Source organism: Aotus nancymaae, unplaced genomic scaffold (genome assembly GCF_030222135.1).
Source record: "Aotus nancymaae isolate 86718 unplaced genomic scaffold, 86718_ANA_hifiasm-v0.15.2.pri h1tg000041l, whole genome shotgun sequence".
In the NCBI taxonomy this organism is placed as follows: Eukaryota; Metazoa; Chordata; class Mammalia; order Primates; family Aotidae; genus Aotus; species Aotus nancymaae.
In genome coordinates this window covers 29,897,818-29,919,146 of record NW_026988455.1, presented here as the reverse complement: position 1 = coordinate 29,919,146, position 21,329 = coordinate 29,897,818, and the positions used below count along the sequence as shown (strand labels likewise).

Here is a 21,329-nt window from a genome sequence, read left to right as displayed (position 1 = left end):
CTAGAGAGTAATCTTTTAAATGAATATTAATATTATATTAACAAGCACATGGTAGATGTTCAAGAAATGTGTATTTACCATAACTGAACTGTAAAATCTGTCTCTACAAGCCTCAATTTCTTCATCTGTATAACCTCCCCAACCAGATTGAAATCTCACCTACTCAGACTAAGTATATGAAAAACAAAGCCAGTGCAGGGGTGATTGAACTATTTGTTAGATAAATGCTTTTATGTCACTTTTATTGTTTTCTAGGATGCAGAATAATACCTACGACCTTGGTTAACAAAAGACCAAAGGAGGTGATGCCAAATGTGGTTAGAAGTGCTTTTAATCAAATAGTTCAATCGACACATAATTAACACATTGTTTTAAAGCAAATGGGCATTTTAAAGGGGTGCTCCTTCCTTTTAAAGTCCCAACAAGAGCTGGATGTAATAGCAGAGCCCCACAGCCATGAAATACGCCGCTATGGTCAACCCTCAACCCCAAGTTTGACACAAAAGATAGCCACCATATATTATTGTGACAAAAGGCCAGGTTACAAAACGCTGTGTACGGCCTGATCCCAGTTTTACAAAATATTCATACCCATCTATCTACGCTGGGGCGGGGGGAAAGGGGTGTCGTTTTAGGAAGAGCTGCTTATTGCTACCTGGTGTGGGAAAATATGAGTCTTATTTTCTCTTTATTCTTTTTATAAGAACATTTTTATAAATGAGTGAATGAATGAATGCTTTCCATGGGTGGAAGAGGATCCAGCCTGCCAGGGTGAGGCTCCTCTGCAACCAAGAGGGGCCAGGGCAGGAGGACGACAGGTGACAGGGCTTTGGGCGGCTCCCTCCAGCCCCTGAGACGCGGGCGCCAGACCCGGCGCGCGCCCCACTTCCGGGAAGAGAAAATAGGGAGGGGAAGAGAGGGGAGAGACAGGGGAGGGGCAGGAGAGAGAGGCGGGGAGGATGGGAAAGGGAGGCGGAAGGTATTGAAAAGGCACGTGGAGAAACGGGAAGGGTGCAGAGGGCCACAGCCCTCACTGGCCCGGCCAGGACGAGAGCGGCTCCGCCTCTAGGGCGACGGGAAGGCGACGGGATAGAGCCGGGCTCCGACCATGGCGGCGCCGGGCGCGCTGCTGGTGATGGGCGTGAGCGGCTCGGGGAAGTAGGTCCAGGAGACGGCGGGGGGCGCCCGGGAGAGGTGTTGCGGGCGCAGCGGAGGCCTGGCGCGCCGCGGTCCCTGCCGGTGAACGGGGGTCCTGGGGACCCCCCGACCCTTACCTTTGCAGATGAAAAAACAGGCCTGAGGCTGCCGCGTGTTCCCCCCACCCTCCAGACTGCTCGCGGGGCGCCCAGCCTGGGACAGCATCCGAGCCTTGGGTTCCGGTTCTAAGACGGGGAGGCTGCGGCGACCGCAGGCTCAGAGGGGAAGCCGCTCGTGAAGAGGCGGCTGCGGGGCCGCGCAGGTGGAGGCCTAGCGGGCGGCGCGGGGCTGTTTCCGGGCGCCTTGTCTGGGCCGGGCGGGAGGGCGCACGGCCTCTAGCGAGAAAACCAAGGCTCAGGCTCTCACAGACCTTTGGCCATCTGTACATACAACGGCCTCCGCCTTTGAGGCCCTGGACTCCTCCGATTCGGTTTTGGAAAGTGAATCGTTTTCCCCTTCCTTTGATCAGTGTTTGTCAGCTTAACCTGGAAGGAGACTGCGTTAATATGGAGGGTGGCTCCTGAGAGTTTGGAAAGGAAGGAGAGAATTGTGGAAACCACACAGGTACTCTCCAGCCCAGTGTGGCTAACTTGGAGACTGAGGAGTTAACATTTGTTTTCCTGATTAAACCAAAGTCCAACTGTGCCCTTTATCAGAAAAGACAGCTACGGCAGCATTCGACCACAGGCAGCAAAGGACAGCACTTGATCAACTAAAATGTCATAACCTTCAAGGGCCTATAGGACCCTTCGAGAATTTTAAATCAGGAACGCCCCATGTAGCGGCCCGTGTAGTCAGGTGTATATTAAATACTTAGTCCAGGTAGATGGGTTTTGCTTTCCAAAATTATTTTAGGGTTCTTGGCCACAAAGATAAGAAATCTTGAACTGAAATTGAAATAAAACACGGAGCCCCCAAATCGCTAGCTGCTGTATGATTTGGAGCAGTTGGAGAATGTAAAATCATTGCCATGGTGTGATGTAACAGGAGTGAAGAGCCCTAGGTCTTGGTTCTGTTGCTGTCTGGCTGTGTGAGCTTGGGCAATTCATGTACCCCTCTGAGTCTTGGATCAGATAAGGGGGGGTCTAATCCCTATGGTGTATAGCTTGGGATATTCATGTACCTAGTAATTATTGAACTCAATCCTTACTCTGTGTCATTGTCATATAGTGAACAGGACAGATAAAATCCCTGCCCTCAAAGGATTTACATTCTCATATGTGAGACAGAGTAAATGAATAAATATATATGTAGTGTATGAGTTGGTGATAGGTGCTCTGGAGTAAGTGGAACAAAGAGTGCCAGGTAGAGTGGTCAGGGAAGGCTCCTCTGGGGGAGTGGTATATGAGCAACGACCTGCAAGACTTAAGGAATCAGCCAAGTGGATAGCTAAGAAAAGGGCAGGAGAGGCAAAGGGAATGGCAGGTGCAAAGGTCCTGAGGCTTGGCTTTTTTTTTTTTTTTTGAGATGGAGTTCACTTCTGTTGCCCAGGCTGGAGTGCAGTGATATGATCTTGGCTCACTGTAACCTCCGCCTCCCAGGTTCAAGCAATTCTCCTGCCTCAGCCTCCTGAATAGCTGGGATTACAGGTGCCCACCACCACACCTAGCTAATTTTTTGTATTTTTAGTAGAGATGGTGTTTCACCATGTTGGCTGGGCTGGTCTCGAACTCTCTACTAAAAATACAAAAAATTAGCTGGGCATGGTGGCGCGTGCCTGTAATCACAGCTACTCAGGAGGCTGAGGCAGGAGAATTGCCTCAAGTGATCCGCCTGCCCCAGCCTTCCAAAGTGCTGGGATTATAGGCGTGAGCCACTGCGCCCAACCTAACTTGGTCTTAAGTGTGATTTCTGCTATGCACAGCTCTGGCTTCACCAGCCTTGGAGTTTGGCCAGATGGTTTATTCATCTGTAGGCTACATGTCTCCCTGCACAGCCTTCACTAGAGTGAACATATGGGAAAGGTTTTAGTGCTCTCTCAATTCTTTGGTTTTATCAAGGAGCAGATCTCAGTTTGATACAAGTGTGTCTAACACCCTCACTGATAGCTTTTTAATGAAAGAGGACCTTTGTTAGGCAACAGTATCCAGCTAGAATTTAATCACATTGTTCTGTTTTCATTATATACAGGTTTTCAGGTACCTTCTATTCAAGGCAAGTGATGATAGCTTCTTGTGTAAGGGAATGAAAGTTTCCTTCTTTAACACACTTAATTTTTTAAAATGAAGCAATTAAATAAAAACATCAAAATGTTGAGGTGATGTGCAAAATTTAAGAGGGCATGATAAAATAGTATGGGGATAGGTACAAATTATGAAGATGATGCTTAATTGGCATTTGGGCAACACTTTAAAAATTGAAAGCAAGAAAGCACTTTATGGATCACTGTCTGCTGGCCTCTACCCCTATCCTGCGGTACTAGACTGTGCAACTCAGAATGGCTGAGACCATATCTTAGTGAGCTCACCATTACATCCTGGGAACTGGTAGGTGCTCAATAAAGATCAGCTGAATGAAATGTAGGTGGATGGATAAATCATGTGGCTCAGATCCCTTGTTTTGCAGGTGAGAAAACCGAGCTTTAAAGGAACAGGTGACTTGACTGACAGCCCTCAGTCATTTAGTGGCAGAAGGCAACTGTGGCCCCATCTCCAGTACTGAGACCGGAGCCCCTTTCGCTAGCACGTGCTGCCTGGTGGAGGATAAATAGATAGTTACCAAATGCTCTGCACAGAGAACATTTAACTCCCAGTCTTAGCTAGTGCCAGTGATTCTTGAAACATTGACCCATATCCCTTATTTAGGAGCATGTCTCTTTTAAACTCCAAAAATATTTTTATGCTTTTATGAGTTTCCTGAACTTTACATGGATGCTGCTAGAGATTAAATCCTCCATCAGACCCCTCCATCCAATATTCTCAACAGAATTTTAACAATTTATGAATTCAGCATCCCCCCCAACAAAAAAAATCTACACACAGGGACCAAAAACTGATTATTGAAGAAAAAACTTTAGGGGTTTAATGAGATCTCATATATTGCCTTTTGAGAAAGAAACAGTGTTAACTAATTATTTCTTCATTGACATTCCTGGGGATCAGCTGAGGCCAATCTCTACATTCCAGGGTCAAGGGCATCACTGCTTTAGGATTACACGGTGATTGGTGTTTAAATTCTCGTGATAGCCGCCATCCCTTTCCCAGACATCCTTGCATGGCAGGAAGCTCCACACGTTGTGCAGGGGAGTAATGGGAACATCTGTGTCCTCTCCACAGATCCACCGTGGGCGCTCTGCTGGCATCTGAGGTTAGTAACCGGTCCTAATGCCTTCCAAGTGTGTGTCCCATCGTGTTCTGGTCTGCTTGCATCTCTGCCTTTCTTCTGGCCTATCATGGTTTATATGGACACTTCCACTATGGCTTTGAACCCCATTGGAGCAATTTCGTTTTTGGTGATGACAAACAGTGATGAATTGAAGGAGGCTGTGGCAGCCCACTCACAGGGGTTGTGAAACGGCATGACAAGGTGCTTCCCTCCTGGGGGTTGTCCTTGGGGCTGATGGGAACTAGGCGGGTAGTATTGTTTCTACACCTGCCTGTTAGTAACCCCACGATGACTGTTACATTGGCCCATCTGCCTGCCACATACACCTTTTCACTTTGTTCTTAAAGCTGGGGTGGAAATTCTATGATGCTGATGACTATCACTCGGAGGAAAATCGAAGGAAGATGGGAAAAGGGATACCGCTCAATGACCAGGTAACAATTGCTGTCTGTATCCAACATGCATATTCCACCTGGGTGACACAGGATGAGATCTCTACAGCACTTGTGCAGTAGAGTTCGTGAGTCCTAAGGTAACCAAAGAGGGGCTTTAAAGAGCCAGGTGCCCAGTAGATTTTCTACATACGTTAGCTCCAGTCCTGATCAACTCTCTGAACTCGGCCCAAGGAACAATGCCACCCTTTGCCCCAGCCTGAACAGGCTCTGCCAAAACACCTTGTTGTGGGATTTTAATCCCTAAGAGGGCAGAGGCTTCCTGTACCTCATACATGGGGAAGTCCTCCTCTTCTCTTCCCAGGTGTTGTCAGAACTGGCTCTATTTCTTCTGCCTATGAGCCTGTAGTGGCTTCCCATTAACCTCAGGATCAAGACCAAACATCTGCACTGCTAAGCATGCATGGTGTGGCCTCCGCACAGCTCCAGGCTCTTTAGGAGCTATGCACCACCCCATGCCCACGGGAGCAACCTGGCCTCTTCCAGTCCCTCCCACTGCAACACTTCTCCCACAGGGCCTTTGTATCCCTGTTCCCTTCTTCCCTGAGCTAGCCCTTCTCATCCTTTGATGTCAGCACCCATGAAGCTTCCTCAGGGAAGTGAAACCTCCACGATGGACTCTCACAGTGCCATTTCACTGTTGCGCTTGTCCCTGTGGCAGCTCAACAACTGACAGTCTGAAAATTTGATTAATGCTTGTCTCTGCAACTAGACTTTACCCCTAAAAAGGCAGGGACCATGGCTGTTTGTGTTAACCATTGTACCCCCCTGGGCCTGACACACAGTAAACAACAGAAAATAGTTGTGGCGTGTTTTCGAGTGAATGAATGGATGAATAGCACTCTCCTGTGTGCAGGCTGTGAGGCCGTCCCCTAGAGTGTCTCACATCAGAGTTACAAACCGTCCTTGCTGGTATAACTGGCCGTAACTCAGGAGAGATAAGGGCAGGTCAAAGGCTGGGGCCACGCACTAATTGTGTCCAAAGGGCAGGAATGAATGGAACTGGCCACAGACCAACACTGTTGTTTTCACTTTCAGTGGGGCTGGGCTCACCCCCAGGTGTCCCTTCCCTAGCTCACTATCTTTTCTTTGTTGTGCCTTGAGCCATTAAACCATTATTAGGTCTATTCTAGAGCCCCTAAAGAGTGCGCTTCTCTTTGTTAATGGGGGGGGGGCGGCGCAGCTTGGTCTATTCTAGAGCCCCTAAAGAGTGTGCTTCTCTTTGTTATGGGGGCAGGGGCGGTGGGGGGGGAGCGCAGCTTGAGTTTGCAGTGGTTCAGGCCTTGAATCATCACAGGTTTGCAACATTTGATTTTAGAAGATAGGGCAAAAGAGCTATAAAAGAGATAGTAATAATTTAAACATAATGTTGATGTTAAACTAGAGATAATAAACATAGGCAACTTGGTTCCACCACCAGGCTTGTATGACCTGACAAAGGGCTTAGTCTCTTCCTGTGAAGTAGGAATGGTAACAGGATCTATTTGATCGAATTCTTGGGAGTATTAAACAAGATAATACAAAACACATGCACAGAAAAGTACCTATAACATTCAATAAGTATCACGTTTTAAAATTGTTGCTAATACATACAACATAAATCATAGATACACACCAATGATATAAACCATTTCTAAGGGAGTGTATAAAATGTGACTGTGCCAGTGTTATTTTAGGTTCTCTTTGGTGACTGCAAATAAAAGGTAAGTTAAATAACAAAGCAACCAAAATTGATAGATTTTAAAATGCAATTTCTATAGTCTCTCCTTCACAAGTGATGCTTGTTAAGTGGGCTGTATGGACTGGGGGATAGAATTCAGAAGAGAAATTTATGCACAGGAGAAAAGATTACTGGAAGAAACACAAGTTACTGCATTTTTTTTTTCCAAAAAAAAAAAAAAACAACAGGCTAGCCAGACCTTACAGAGACCCAAAACAGAGAGAGAAAGAGGTAGAAAGACAGATGGTTTACACTCTTAAGAGATACAACGACAGATGATTTTCTTTCTTGACAAGAATCCAACGAGTCTAAGACTGAAGATATGGGTCACAGCTGGCCTGGCACCAACACAGCTCCTGGTTGCCCTGGTAACTGGTCCCCACCCTCCTCACACTGCCCCCATGCTACCGAGGTGAGGAAAGCCCCCGTGGATGGATCAAAGCATGTCCGTGTCTGAGGCAAAGGCCCTGGTTCTCCCTTGAGGAAGTGTAGGGAGGATGTGGGGAGCGTTTTGTGTTCAGAGGGCTCAGGGCTGCAGTCTGAGTAGAACGTGTTAAGGGCTCCTTAAGGCTATTTAAGTGTAAATTAATTAGGCCAGGCTCAGTGGCTCAAACCTATAATCCCAGCACTCCAGGAGGAAGAGACTGGAGGCCAGGAGCTTGAGACCAGCCTGGGCAAGAGCAAGTCCCTGTGTCTACAAAAATAAAAAATAAAAAAAAAGGCCGGGTGCAGTGGCTCATGCCTGTAATTTCAACACTTTGGTAGGCTGAGGTGGGTGGATCACGAGGTCAGGAGATCAAGACCATCCTGGCCAACATGGTGAATCCCCATCTCTACTGAAAATACAAACATTAGCTGGGCATTGGGGCGTGTGCCTATAATCCCAGCTACTCAGAAGGCTGAGGCAGGAGAATCACTTGAACCAAGGGAGTCAGAGATTGCAGTGAGCCGAGGTCACTCCACTGCACTCCAGCCTGGCAACAGAAAGAGACTCTGTCTAAAAAGAGAAAAAAAAAAAAAAAGCCAGCAGTGCATGCCTGTAGTCCCAGCAACTCAGGAGGCTGAGGTGGGAGTATGGCTTAAGCCCAGGAGTTCCAGGCTGCAGTGACCTATGATTATACCACTGCACTCTAGCCTGGAGAATAGAGTGAGACACTCTCTGAAAAGTATATGCAAATTAATTAAAATAGATAAAATGTGAAATCCAGTTCCTAGGTTGTACCAGCCACATTTCGAAAGCTCAGTAGCGTGAGTGGCTAGTGACTGCTTTATGGGATAGCACAGCTATAGAACAACATTGCAGACATCACTGTGTTGGACAGTGCCAGCCTAGAAACATTCTACCCAAGCTGTGATAAATTGTTAGCATCATGATGATATCAGTAATAACGAATTTCAAAGCTACCAGTCAGTGAGTCTCCCCTAGGCACCAGGCCCACAGTGTCCTATCTGAGCCTGCAGTAGCACCTGAATAGATTTCAACTTCAAAGTCTATTTTTAAAAGGGGGCTTTTTTTGGGGGAAAAAAAATTTCATTGTAATTGTAATATTTGCCTTGTATAGAAAATTTGTAAAGTGCTAAAAAGAAATTTCACAAAATATAACATCCTTGGTGTCATCTTCCAAAAATATCTATGAATTGAATTTTGGCCTTCTTTCTTCTTCCTTCTTCTTCCTTACCTCTTCTTCCCTACTTTCTTCTTCCTTTTTTCTTGATCCTTTCTTCTTCTTCTTCTTCTTCTTTCTTCTTCTTCTTCCTTTTTTCTTCTTCCAGGGGTCAGTATATAACAATCTATATACTTAACTTTTGCATCAGGTAAAACACACCCATCTCCCCTTCATTCTCACTCTCCCTCCCTCCTTCCTTCCCATCTCTCTCCTCCCATATTCTACCATTATCTATTTTCCTTTCACCCATCATCCCCTTCCAAAAGACACTTAATTACTTGAGATGTTTCCGTAGGCCAAGAAAGCTTTCTCTAGCCTCATGACATTCTGATTTAACTCTTGGTAGAGCATTCACCTCTGAGCACTGGGCTGGGAGTCGGGAGTGCATTGCCTTCCCCATCCTTGCCTGTAGGGACTCTCTAGAGCAGGGATGTCCAGTTGTTTGGCTGGGCCACATTGGAAGCCGAATTGTTTTGGGCCACACATACCACACGTAAAATACACTAACACTAACGATAGCTGATGAGCTTAAAAAAAAATCACACAAAAAAATCTCATAATGTTTTAAGAAAGTTTATGAGTTTACATTGGGCCACATTCAAAACTGCAATAGGGCCTGTGGGCTATGGGTTGTACAAGCTTGATCTAGAGTGTGAAAACCTTGAACATCAGAGCCATAGGCAGAGATGCTAATTTGGATTCTCTCTTCTCTTTTCACTTAGACTTTTGTGTGTGTGTTTGATTTTCATAATTCATTATATTGTCCACAGTAACTTGAAGGCACTGAGCTCAATGAATTTGCTCTAATATCGCTTTCTTCCAATTTCTTCACTGTAAAGAGATCTTAATTGCCTCTTTCTTCATTATGAACATAAAATTTGGAGCTCATGTGTCTAGGTCCTTCCTAATACCCTTACAATAAAGTCCACACTCCTTAGCAGGCCAGTCAAGGCCTTGAGCATTTAGTCCTGACAGTGTCTCCTGTCCACCCTCACATACCAGCTCCTACGACTCACATTCACCAGCACTAAGCATCTGCTTTTCCATGTACTTGAGCCTTGGTGCACAATCTTTGATGCTCCCAGTCTTGGATTATTCCTTCCCTCTGCTTGGCAGGCCCCTCTTCAGTTGAAATCCTCTTTATCCTTCCAGATTTACTCTTTCCAAGGCCTGATCAAGATCGGCCTCTCCTCCTGCTGTGTTATCATAGCCTTTCTTAGTATATCTCATACAACCCTCATCACTGCCCTACACCCCATGGGTGACTTAATAGATTGTTTACTCATTTGCCTCCTCGGTTAGAAGAGAGAAACCACACTGTTCATATTTATCCCCAGTGCTCACTCAATATGGGGCTTTGCATGTATTAACATTTAGTGTTGTGGAATTAAGACCCAGTGCCTACCAAATTCATTAATTTAAACTCTGAAAAATTTAGAGTTGGAAATAAGTACTGTTTATTTCAACTGTTAAATCAACCCAAAAATAGTTTATTCCTTTTCTTATTTAAATCCCAGAGCAGCTCAATGAATTACATATGATCCCCACTTTACAAATGAACAGAGGCACAGATAAATTAAGTAACTTGAGCAAAGCCACACAGCAAGGGGAATCTTTCTAACTTCAAAGATCATACTTTTTCTACTGTTTTAAAGGCCCTGATCATCCATCCATTAAACAAATGATTCTCAAGAAGTTAATCAAAGTTGGTTAAATGGAGAGAAAAGGGTCAGAGAGCGGGTGAGAGTGACAGCAGGAATGAGGGGCAGTTGCCCACAAGCACATCCATGGTAGGGGTTAAGCCTTAAGCATGTCTGAGGCACTGACTTAAAAGGGTGGTCATGATGGCCCCGGCATGGTGGCCTGGCTTGAAGCAGGTCAGGTACTAGAACTTGAATTTCTACGCTGGCACTGCTTTGGAAAAACCCTTCTTGTGGCCTCATGGGAGCCTCCAAAGAAAGTTCGTAATCATTTATTTATGATTCATTATATGGAAATTTCAGAAATAACGTTCAAAGTGCTACTCTTTTATTTCCAACCCTCTCCGTTGTTTTTATGACTGATGGACATAGTCCTTACTGATGCATGGTCATTAGTCTGGTCTGCCGTAAATTCTGATAGGGCAGATGTCTAAAAGCACCTATTTTTGTTTCAATAGTTTTATATTTCTGTTTATTAATTATGGCTTTCATACTTGAGATTCTGAAAAATATTATGACTAGATAAAGCAATGTGCTTTATTATTGATGAAAGCATCCATTAAGGCACTATTAAAACAATGAAAAAGCATGTATTCAAAAAGCATGTATTTGAGTAAAGCTCTGTTTCTTTGCACACAAGATAGAAAGCTTGGCTGGGCACGATGGCTCATGCCTGTAATCCCAGCACTTTGGGAGGCCATGGCTGTTGGATCACCTGCAGTCAGGAGTTCAAGACCAGCCTGGCTAACATGGTGAAACCCCGTTTCTACTAAAAATACAAAAAAATTAGCCAGGCATGGTGGCGCATGCCTATAATCCCAGCTATTCGGGAGGCTGAGGCAGGAGAATCACTTGAACCCAGGAGGCGGAGGTTGCAGTGAGCCAGGATCATACCATTGCACTCTAGCTTGGGCAACAGGAGTGAAACTCTGTCTCAAAAAAAAAAAAAAGGATAGAAAGCTTATTACCCAAACATGTTTTCTGTGATTTTTGTTTGTTTTATTCTTATGAAATATCTTAGGCACATAAATAGTCAACATTCAGCTTAACGAAAAGTATATCTGTTTCCTAAGCCATAAAATAATAGAGATTGATCTCCATTTCCACAGCACAAGCAAATAGAAATATTTGTGCAGATGGAATGGCGGAAATGTATAATCTGAGCAAAAAAGCAAAACACAAGTTTGCCCCTCTGCTAATAAGAAAGAAGTTCTGATATTTAAACAAATTGTCCTCTCTCTTTGGTTCACCCCAAACCCATTATGAACATTTACTCATGCCAAAATATAATTAATTTTTCTATATATTCCATCTCTGAGTCGGTCCTAATTCATGGTTCAAATTGCCCCTTAACTCTAAGTAGATATGTGATCATGTGAATTAGCATTCAGTCCTCAGAACTTTCCAAAGACTTCCTCTTCTAAAGCATTCTTCTTGCTGAATGGAAATTGGCAGCCCACAGCACTAGTCTTAAATAAAGTTGTAAAGTTCCACCCAGAGACTTCTACAATGGCCGTGACAAGGGGAGCACTGTGGAAAAGGCTGGTTGACTACCCAGCTGGGACTCCAGGGCTGACTCTCTGTCTTGCAGGCCCAGCCCCCTTGATACTGTCAACACATTGAACATGGATTCATCTCTCATGTGAGACCCCTACTAATCAGGTTTACAAGTTTCCGCATAAACCAAAATGCCAGCTGATTAATGTACCAAAAGAAATACAACTGGCATGTGGCCTGCAACAATCACATTAATACACACATTTTCAGAAACCAACATACAATCAGAGGTTTCTTAGTGAACATGGGAGAGCTAGGACCAAAGTATCTGGTGGTACAATACCATGCATTACTAGGAAGAGGCTTGCTAATGAGAATAAGATGTTCAAAGGCCAATGGCCAAGGCTCCGTGTCCACTGGACAGTGCTTCACATTTCAATCTACAGTGCCCTGCTCTGGCCTTCCTGCCTACCCAGACTGCCTGGAGCAGACATGTTTCCTCTAGGTATGTGAAAATACTAAGTTGGATCACAGTGATGTCTTGCTAGCCTGGGAGTCATTCTAACTCTTTTCACATGACCTTATACATCTCTGCCCCTTCCTTTTAGCTGTTGATCTTTAACCCTTAGAGAACAATCTTATTTCCTTCTTTTCCAAGTCCTTAAGAAAGCACCTTGCTGTGGCCCTCATTTTCTCTAAGAAGATAAATCCTTTGACTCATAGCTTTATAAAGTTGACATAATTTCTATGATTTGAAGGCAGTTGCCTCCATAACCCACTCTGGGGTTAGAAATCAGCCCCCTAAATGCTTATTCTACCATTTCACCAAGTATGTGGCCACTTCTTCCCTTCCTGCCGGCCAGTAGGTGCCACATCTTTATAAGATTGAATCCCAGGGTGGGAAGTAGAACCTCCTGCTAATTTGGAAGGCTTCAAGACTCAGCACCTTCTTTCATTGCAACTGTCTGTTAGAGGAGCTGTTTTAGAAAATATATCCAAGAGATTAAAAAAAAAAACTGATATATAACAGTATTATCTTTTTCATCTCCATTAGGCCATGAATGTGGTAGAAAAGTTTGGCTAATTACAAAGGGAATACAAGAAAGAAAGGAATTTAGAAAGATGAGTTCAAATGGTACCTTAGGAATTAAACTTAGAGTGATCATGTCTAGGATATTGGACCAAAAGCACCAGGAGCAGTGGCTGGGTCTCCCTACACACACTATAAGCACTTATAAATAGATAAAGGAAAGCAGAAATCCAAATTTCTGCTTGAATTGGCAGCTTCTCCCCAGGGGCAATTTTCCATCAAAAAATGCTTCAGAGCTCAGTCAGTCCAGCTAATTATCCCTGCAGCCTATAGTCCTTGACAGCCTTCTTCCCCATTCCCCACCATAGGCCCAGAAAACACTGAATTGCAATGGTGGTTTCAAGTTGCATAAATGTAGCCTGTCCAACGTTTTTTCTCTTCACAGAGTGTCCAGAACATCTAGTTTTTTAGCAGGATGTCCTAGAAAACCTTGCCAATAATAAGCATTAAATATATACACTCTTCTCCAAGAGCACATAAAGTCTCCTCATATATTCTAACATTAATAACTTTATTTTGTGCTTTATTAAGTACAAAACAAAGACATTTTCTGATGTACACAAAGACAAAAGGGCAGTCTGTCAACTTTTCAGTCTAATGGAGGAATTTCAAAAACCTTTCTTGAAAATTTATACATCAAGCAGACAAAAGAAATTATGAGTGAGGATATAGGTTTGAATAAATGTATCAAGTCTCACATAATCATTAATGAAAAGTAAATAATACTATTTTCAAGTATATGTGAGACATTTATAAAAATCGACCATGTAGTCTGCAAATATGGAGCTGGTAAGCCTTATCATCTTGTAACTGCATTTACAAAAAAACCACACTTGTTCCACTAAATATACCCACTAGACAAGTGCTAACATAGACAGATGTTTCACTTGTTAAGTACATTTCAGCTCTAAGTACATATATGACAGTAACTGTTGTGATTTAAGTAATGATTTATGTTAATTATGAAGCTATTGACATTTAGATTATAATTTGTGTAAATTGTGTGACTGTTACCATTTGATCTGTACCTTTTGTGAACTTTGTAGCTATTACATTTGAACTCCTAAGTGATCTCTGGTTAAATAGTGTGTGCATGGAAGTAAAATCTTAGAGTTCTATGATTAGTAAACTTACAGGACCCTCAATCCTACATTAGTATGTGATACTTTAAAAATACTCATTTATTTGATATGAAAAAAAAGAAATATTATTTCTAATTCTCCTCTTCCTTCTATGAAGGGTGGACCCTGGTAACTAAAGGGTTTTTGACTTGCTGAGCACAAAGTGGTAGCATTGGTAGAATAACCTTTCACTTACTGAAAATTAAATTACTCTGAATAAGAAATGACCCGAGCCCAGGGGAGATACCCAGGAGCTAAAGGTGGTTACCCAGAACTGGAGAGCTTAAAAGGCTCCTCCTGGAAAAGATCAAGGGAAAATAAAAATGGCCAAAGTCCAAAGCAAAACGAGAACATCTCACGTACCAAAATCAAAGTGTGGCAAGGCTGAACTAAACCATAATAACCCACTCCCCTACATTTTTGGACTGTATAAAAGCCAGGAGGGCAGGAGGGGGAGGTTTTGATGACCCTGTAGAGATGGGAGATGAGGTTGTAAGCCTGTATGAAGCTTAGAGCTGGACCTGAGTATCTTACATAAAGTCTTGTTGTTGTTGTTGTTAGCATTGATGTCAAGTAGTAGAACACAAAGTCCTTATAGAAAGACTGCCTTTGAATGAGGACTAAAAATATTACCACCCACTGGACTCAAAGGGAGCAAAAAATCTAGCTGTCTCCCCTGGGAAACAGGTGGGAAAAAATCATCTTGAGAAACTTGAGCCCCTACTACACCCAAATTCACATTATATGACAAAGAGGCACCGAGCTTATAAACTGACATAAAGCTGTTTTAGAATTGGTGAAACTGCCTGTGAAAGTGTTTCCAAAACTTAGGACTCCCACAAAGGAAAAGCTGAAGATGAAACTACAATAAAAAACTATAAACCATATGGGAAAATGGACCACTATGTGAGAGAATCAGCAAAAACACAAGTTGCACTCCAATAATTAGACAGAATCAAATGGAACACAAGAACAGGAATTTGAAAAAGAATGAAATGCAGATTTTAGAAATAAAACATAATCAATAGATGGATTAAATAATAAACTAGATACAGCTGAAGAGGAAACTAGTGAATTAGAAGAAAAGCAGATTGGAGGATATTACTCAGGATTAAAAAGAGAGCTAAACAGAAAATATTCAAGAACAATGAAGAGATGTGTTTGATAAAATGTCAAACTTCCCATATAGCTAAAAGGAACTCAAGTAAATAGAATAAGTAAGAGAAAGGCAATATTCAAAGAGGTAATAACAACTTTCCAGGGCATGAGTACTCACACTGAATATGCAAAATAAGTCTTGAGCAGGACAAGAGTAAAATTGCAAAGTGCCTCAAAGACAAAGAGGCTTTTTCCTACCTAAAGCTACCAAAGATAAGATCTATTTTCTAAAGGACTGCCTAATACACTAAAAGAGATTTCTCAACAATAAAGGCCCAAATAAAATGAAATAATTATTCAAACTATTGAGGAAAACTGTCAACCAAGAATTCTTCACCAACTAACAAAATCTTATTCATGAGTAAGCACAAAATAAACACATTTTCTAACATACACAAAGACAGAAAGGTGAACTGTCAACTTCTCAGTCTAATGGAGGAATTTTAAATCCTTTCTTGAAAAATTGATACATGAAGTAGACAAAAGAAATTATTATTACGAGCCAGGCACAGTGGCTCAAGCCTGTAATCCCAGCACTTTGGGAGGCCGAGGCGGGTGGATCACGAGGTCAAGAGATCAAGACCATCCTGGTCAACATGGTGAAACCCCGTCTCTACTAATACAAAAAATTAGCTGGGCATGGTGGCGCGTGCCTGTAATCTCAGCTACTCAGGAGGCTGAGGCAGGAGAATTGCCTGAACCCAGGAGGTGGAGGTTGCGGTGAGTCGAGATAGCGCCATTGCACTCCAGCCTGGGTAACAAGAGCGAAACTCTGTCTCAAAAAAAAAAAAAAAAAAAAAAAAATTAAGAATATAGATGATATGAATAAATGCATCAAGCCTGACATAGCATTAATGAAAAAATGATATTCTTTTCAAGTACATGTGGGGCATTTATAAAAATTGACATGTACTAGACCACAAAGAATATTGCCACAAATTTCAAAGAATCAGTATCATACTAATCACATTTTTTACTATAATGAACTGTAAATCAGTAATAAAAATTCACACACAAAATGGTTGGGAACTCTAAAAATAAACACAATTTTTAAAAAATTAACATTCATATAAATAATTTCTAAGTTAAAAATCATAATGGAAATTATAGAATCTTAAGTAATGTACAACAAAAGTACTATCAATTAAAATTTGAGGGGTGCAGTTACAACATTACTTAAAAGGAAACTATAGCCTTTAAATACATTTTTGGGAAATAACAAGAATAAAAAGTAATAAGCTAGTTGTTCAGTTCAAGTAGAAAAAATAAATATAGGAAATAATAGAAATGAATGCTAGTGAAAACAAACTGGGCACATGTTCTCAACATCTCCTGAGGGCTATGTCATGGAAAAAAATAAACTATGAACAAAAGCCAGTTGTTTGACAAAATAAAAATAGATCTCTGGTGAGACTGACTGATCTAGAAGAAAGCAGCACAATTACCTGATGCCAGTAAATTTGAAGACTTAGACAAAATTGGATCATTTCAATGAAAAATACCAATACCGTGGGGGAAATGGGGTTGAATGGCAGTGATCTAGTGGCAGACACTGCTTAGGGACACCTGCTTTTTCCCCAGTGAAAATGTGACCTTGCTGGTTCTGCATTTGGCTTTAGAAGCAGAAGGTCCAGAGAGCTGTATAATTTATAGTAAGGGCATGGATTATGTTCCTCCTTTGAAGTAATGATAAAGGTGATCAAAAGTGACTACCTCATACTGCAAGGGTAACCTACAGATATGAACTGTGTTCAGCGTTCTGGAAGCCTAGAAGCTGGGCTGAAATGAGCTGAATCCTCTCCTGCTGTGTGGCCGCCTGGCTTCCACCAAGTTCCTGATTCCTTAGCCAAGTAAAAGGATGCAGCAAGAGATGGGAAGGGCAGGCAGGGAGGGTGGCTCAGCTGTCTTAAGTGTGGTCTCTTCCTGCCATCTACGAAATGTTGTAGCGACCAAAATTGAATCAAAAATAGAAAACCTGAATACAATACAATGCTCATTAAAGAAACTGAATCTGTAATCAAAGATCTCCCCTCAAAAAAGGCCCCAGGCCCAGAGGGTTTTTCAGATGAGTTTTATCAGACGTAATATATTATATACAAGCTGTTTCAAAGAACAGGACAAGAGGGAAAACTATCCTACTCATTTTATAAAGCTAGTGAAACCTTGATACCAACATTTAATATGGACCATATTTTTAAAATATAGGCCCATCTCAAGTATATAAAATCAAAAATTCTAAATAAAATGGCAGTAATCAAATGCCTAAAAGCAAGGACTTTTAAAAACACATCATGTTTCTGGAATCAGCTTCAGAGTAATCTAGGATGGGATTATTTTGGGATCTGGGATGTAGTTGGGGGCATACATACAACAAGACTAATCATGGGTTGAAAATTACTGAAGCCAACCCGGTGTGGTGGCTCATGCCTATAATCCCAGCGCTTTGGGAGGCTGAGGTGGGTGGATCACATGAGGTCAGGAGTTTAAGACCAGCCTGACCAACATGGAGAAACCCCATCTCTACTAAAAATACAAAACTAATGAGCCAGGCATGGTGGCACATGCCTGTAACCCCAGCTAGCTGAGGCAGGAGAATCACTTGAACCCAGGAGGTGGAGGTTGCAGTGACCTGAGATCGCACCACTGCACTCCAGCCTGGGCAACAAGAGTGAAACTCTGTTTCAAACAAAAAAAAATTGCTGAAGCTGGGTGTTTGGTATACAGAGGTTTGCTTTGTACCGTTTTGTCTGCTTTTCAGTGTGTTTAAAATTTTCAATAATAGAAAGATTTTTGGTTCTGTTTTGCAATGCATTATGGCCAATAATCAAGATTTACGCCAGGAAGGAGGAGAGAATTTACTTGTCTTAAGAGGATTTCTTTGTGAAACACTGTAGCATGTGCTATATAAATTTCCTCTGTCTTCTCTTCAGCAAAAATATAAATTTCTTAAAATACTTTTATCTGAAGGGAGTTTTGTTCTTTGGAGGGTTTGAAGAATAGGACCAGGGGACAGTTGTCATAAGGGTTTATGTGAATATCTCTCTTCGTATGAGATCAGAGCTACCTAAAGAATACATGCAGGAAGTCACACTGTGTCTGGATTTTTGGTTTTGATTTTTTTTTCAGGACCGGATTCCATGGCTCTGTAATTTGCATGACATTTTACTAAGGTAAGAGACCACTGGGCCTTGGCATAAGCCAAAGCCAGCAAGTAAAGAAAACCCTCAGAAAAGACGGAAAAAAATACACTCCTGAAATCACAACTGACTGGTGGTAAAGGATTCTAGAAACTGAGTGCACTTCTATCAAGTAACCACAATGATTTCAACCAGCCACAGGCAGCTGGAGTTTAGTCAGGCTCTGGAGACAAACCTAGACAGCTCCACAGTTACTAGCTCGCAATCTTGATCAGCCACTTGGTTTCCATGAGGCTGTTTCTTCAGTAAAATGGGAATTAACATAGTTCCTACTCAGAGATTATTGTAAGGAGTAAGTGAGTTGGTGTTGGGCAACAGAACAGTATCTAATACGTAGGAACAGCTCAAAAAATGTCCACTGATGCCACTTCTGTTGTTGCCTACCTCAGTCATCAGTTTTTCTTCTCTTTGCTTCAAGCTGTGACAACCAGGAAGGCCTGAGGTCACTTGTGAGTGAACACGTAATTAGTCGCCAGGATTGGAGTCCACGTTGCCCAGCTCTGCAGCATGCCCCTGAGCAAAAAGTGTCCCCCCAACCCCACCCATCTGTGGGCCTGACCCCAGTGGAAATCCCGTTTGGGACATGGAGCAGGATAAGGAAAAGGCAGGGAGTTATAGATCTTGCTTTCTAAATGAAGTCATATATATATATTTTTTTTTTGAGACGGAGTTTCACTCTTGTTACCCAGTCTGGAGTGCAATGGCGCGATCTCAGCTCACGGCAACCTCCGCCTCCTGGGTTCAGGCAATTCTCCTGCCTCAGCCTCCTGAGTAGCTGGGATTACAGGCATGCGCCACCACGCCCAGCTAATTTTTTTGTATGTTTAGTAGAGACGGGGTTCCACCATGTTGACCAAGATGAAGTCATATTTTATCCATCTAAAACCATCTGCGCCATATGAAGTTAGAGTATACTTAAATGGTTAAAAATTGTTTGCTTTTTTCACACCCTGTTGTGGCTGGCAGCCCTGTCTTGGCATAGGCTGAGTTTTGATTTAGGGGTTTACAGTTTAGAGTTTCAAGGTTTGAAAATGTCTGCCTACCTGGGTCTCTAACATAATAAACTCATGAGAGTCTATTTTTATAGTACTGTCATTTTATAGTCATAAAAGGGAGTATGGCTTCATTTTTATATTTGCTAGCCATTTATTGGCTGAAAAAAAAAAAAAAAAAAGCAGGAGAGGCCCCTTCCTTCAGAACTTTCATCCTGAAGAGAACTTTATGCTGGATCCCCAAGCCAGAATTTATGCACCACCTCCTAACTCTAGAGTCCTGTCCTGGCCCCAGGATGACTGCCTCCCACACTCAGCAGCCAATTGGAAGCCGTGGCTCACTCTCCGGTGTGGTCTCTGGCCACACTGGTTTCCCCTTATTGGTGCTGTCGCACTGCCTCTGTTTCTGGCTCGGGTTTTTTCTTTAGTGCGTCCCTAGAAACCTCTCATATGCTGCTCACCTCGCCCACAGAGGGGCTGATGCTTCCTTCTCTCCTGCTTTCTCCAGCTCTGCACCTCTCCCCTAGACACTATAGAGTAGGAATGAGGAGAAGCCAGTTGTAGAATGCAGATCTGTGAACATCCTGCAGAGACCTGAGCTTGGCTGTTTGCATGGCACAGGGGCGTACCGGTAGCCGTGTCCACACGCTGAGATGTAGCAACGTCTTGCATCCATCGAAGCAGAACCAACACTTACTGAGCATATCTGTGTATCAGGGATCTTGAACAGTGTTTTCCTTATGACAGCTCTATGGGCAGGTACCCTGTGTAGCCCCACTTAACAGATGATGAGGAACTGGCGCTCAGAGAGGTCAATGCCTTTGCCCAAGATTGTTCACTTTCCTAGCAGAAGATCTTCAACTCGATGTTAGGACTGCCTGATGCTTAACCACCGTTTTCTAATGCCTTCCACTGGCAGGAAGTAGAACTGGATCCTGCACCTAGAATTGACAGAGGTTATTTTAAATGTCTTCATTCTTTTGCCTCCCTTTTTTTTTTTTTCTTTTTTAAAACAGAGATGTAGCCTCGGGACAGCATGTGGTTCTAGCCTGTTCAGCCCTGAAGAAAATGTACAGAGACATATTAACACAAGGAAAAGATGGTGCAGCTCCGAAGTGCAAGGAGTCGGGAAGGGAAGCAAAGTGGGCTAAGATACAGCTCCTGGTGGTCCATCTGAGTGGGTCATTTGAGGTCATCTCTGAACGCTTACTCAAAAGAAAGGGACATTTTATGCCCCCTGAATTATTGCAGTCCCAGTTCGAGACTCTAGAGCCCCCGGCAGCTCCAGAAAAGTTTATCCAAATAAGTGTGAACAAAAATGTTTCCGAGATAATTGCTACAATTATGGAAACCCTAAAAATGAAGTGAGAATGATTTTGTATCAGTGGTCCAGATAGAATTAAGTATACATCCTTGTGCCATCCAAAACCTCATTCCAGCCTCCTTGCCCATATTATATTCTAAATTTTTCTTAAGGCAAACAAAACCCAATGTGTCAAGACAGATTTGTTTGGGTGTAATTTTAGGAATTATCCTGGTTCATTGGGAAGCAGAGGGGGAGTTTTAAAAGTCAAGCTTGAATGGAAGTTTAAGTTCATCTGTAACCCAATTGAATGATCAGAGGAAATTCTGTAATTGATGCTGAAAATCATTACATTGTTTAGACATTCTTGCTCATGCCTATATTTGCACAGATTAATGAAACTTGGCTGTCCTTGGCCTCCCCTGGAAATTGGTGTTGGGAGTATAAATATGTACATAATCCACCCACCATCCAGCACAGCACACAACTCCTAATTCTTTCTGTCCTGGAGCAGTGGTTCAGAATAGTGGCTCTTAAGCTAAGGTCTCAAAAGATTGTCATGGGAGAACAAGCAAACTTTGTTCAGTTCCTTAAACAGCATAATGCAAATATATTTACCAGCAGCTCAACTGCTTCTAGCCCTCCAGGGCCAATAAAGCCACTGGTTCTCAGTGAGGAGAGCACCTCCTCCAGGGGCTGTTTTTAAAATTTGTAGGGATTATGGTGGCTCATGCCTGTAATCCTAGCACTTTGGGAGGTCAAAGCAGGAGGATCACTTGAGCCCAGAAGCTCAAGACCAGCCTGGGCAACAAAGTGAGACCCCACCTCTGCAGAAAATCAAAAATACTAGCTGCGTGTGATTGGTGCACACCTGTAGTCCCAGCTATTTTGGAGGCTGAAGCAGGAGGATT

General features: G+C 42.8%; 1 protein-coding gene and 1 long non-coding RNA gene across 6 annotated transcripts in view; one reads left to right on the top strand and one right to left on the bottom strand.

Moving 5' to 3' along the window:
- The window catches only part of LOC105730744 (uncharacterized), a 66,435-nt gene extending 65,119 nt beyond the window's left edge, over positions 1 to 1,316 (bottom strand). For all 3 annotated transcript variants that reach the window (XR_002479461.2, XR_001110563.2, XR_001110562.3), the window contains exon 1: positions 1,275 to 1,316. This is a non-coding gene — a long non-coding RNA (uncharacterized LOC105730744). The remainder of the gene's footprint in view (positions 1 to 1,274) is intronic.
- IDNK (IDNK gluconokinase) lies at positions 1,065 to 20,847 on the top strand. 3 transcript variants are annotated; one of them, XM_012472149.2, is made up of 5 exons: positions 1,065 to 1,158; positions 4,473 to 4,503; positions 4,869 to 4,955; positions 18,053 to 18,096; positions 20,132 to 20,847. In XM_012472149.2, the coding sequence occupies exons 1-5, from the start codon at positions 1,109 to 1,111 to the stop codon at positions 20,481 to 20,483; spliced, it is 564 nt and encodes a 187-aa protein (XP_012327572.1). In that variant the 5' UTR covers positions 1,065 to 1,108; the 3' UTR covers positions 20,484 to 20,847. The 3 variants fall into 3 exon arrangements, with proteins under 3 accessions (XP_012327572.1, XP_012327575.1, XP_012327576.1); XM_012472152.2 differs by lacking the exon at positions 1,065 to 1,158 and adding an exon at positions 1,745 to 1,761; XM_012472153.3 differs by lacking the exons at positions 1,065 to 1,158; positions 4,473 to 4,503 and adding an exon at positions 4,546 to 4,722.
- Positions 20,848 to 21,329: the final 482 nt, after the last annotated feature.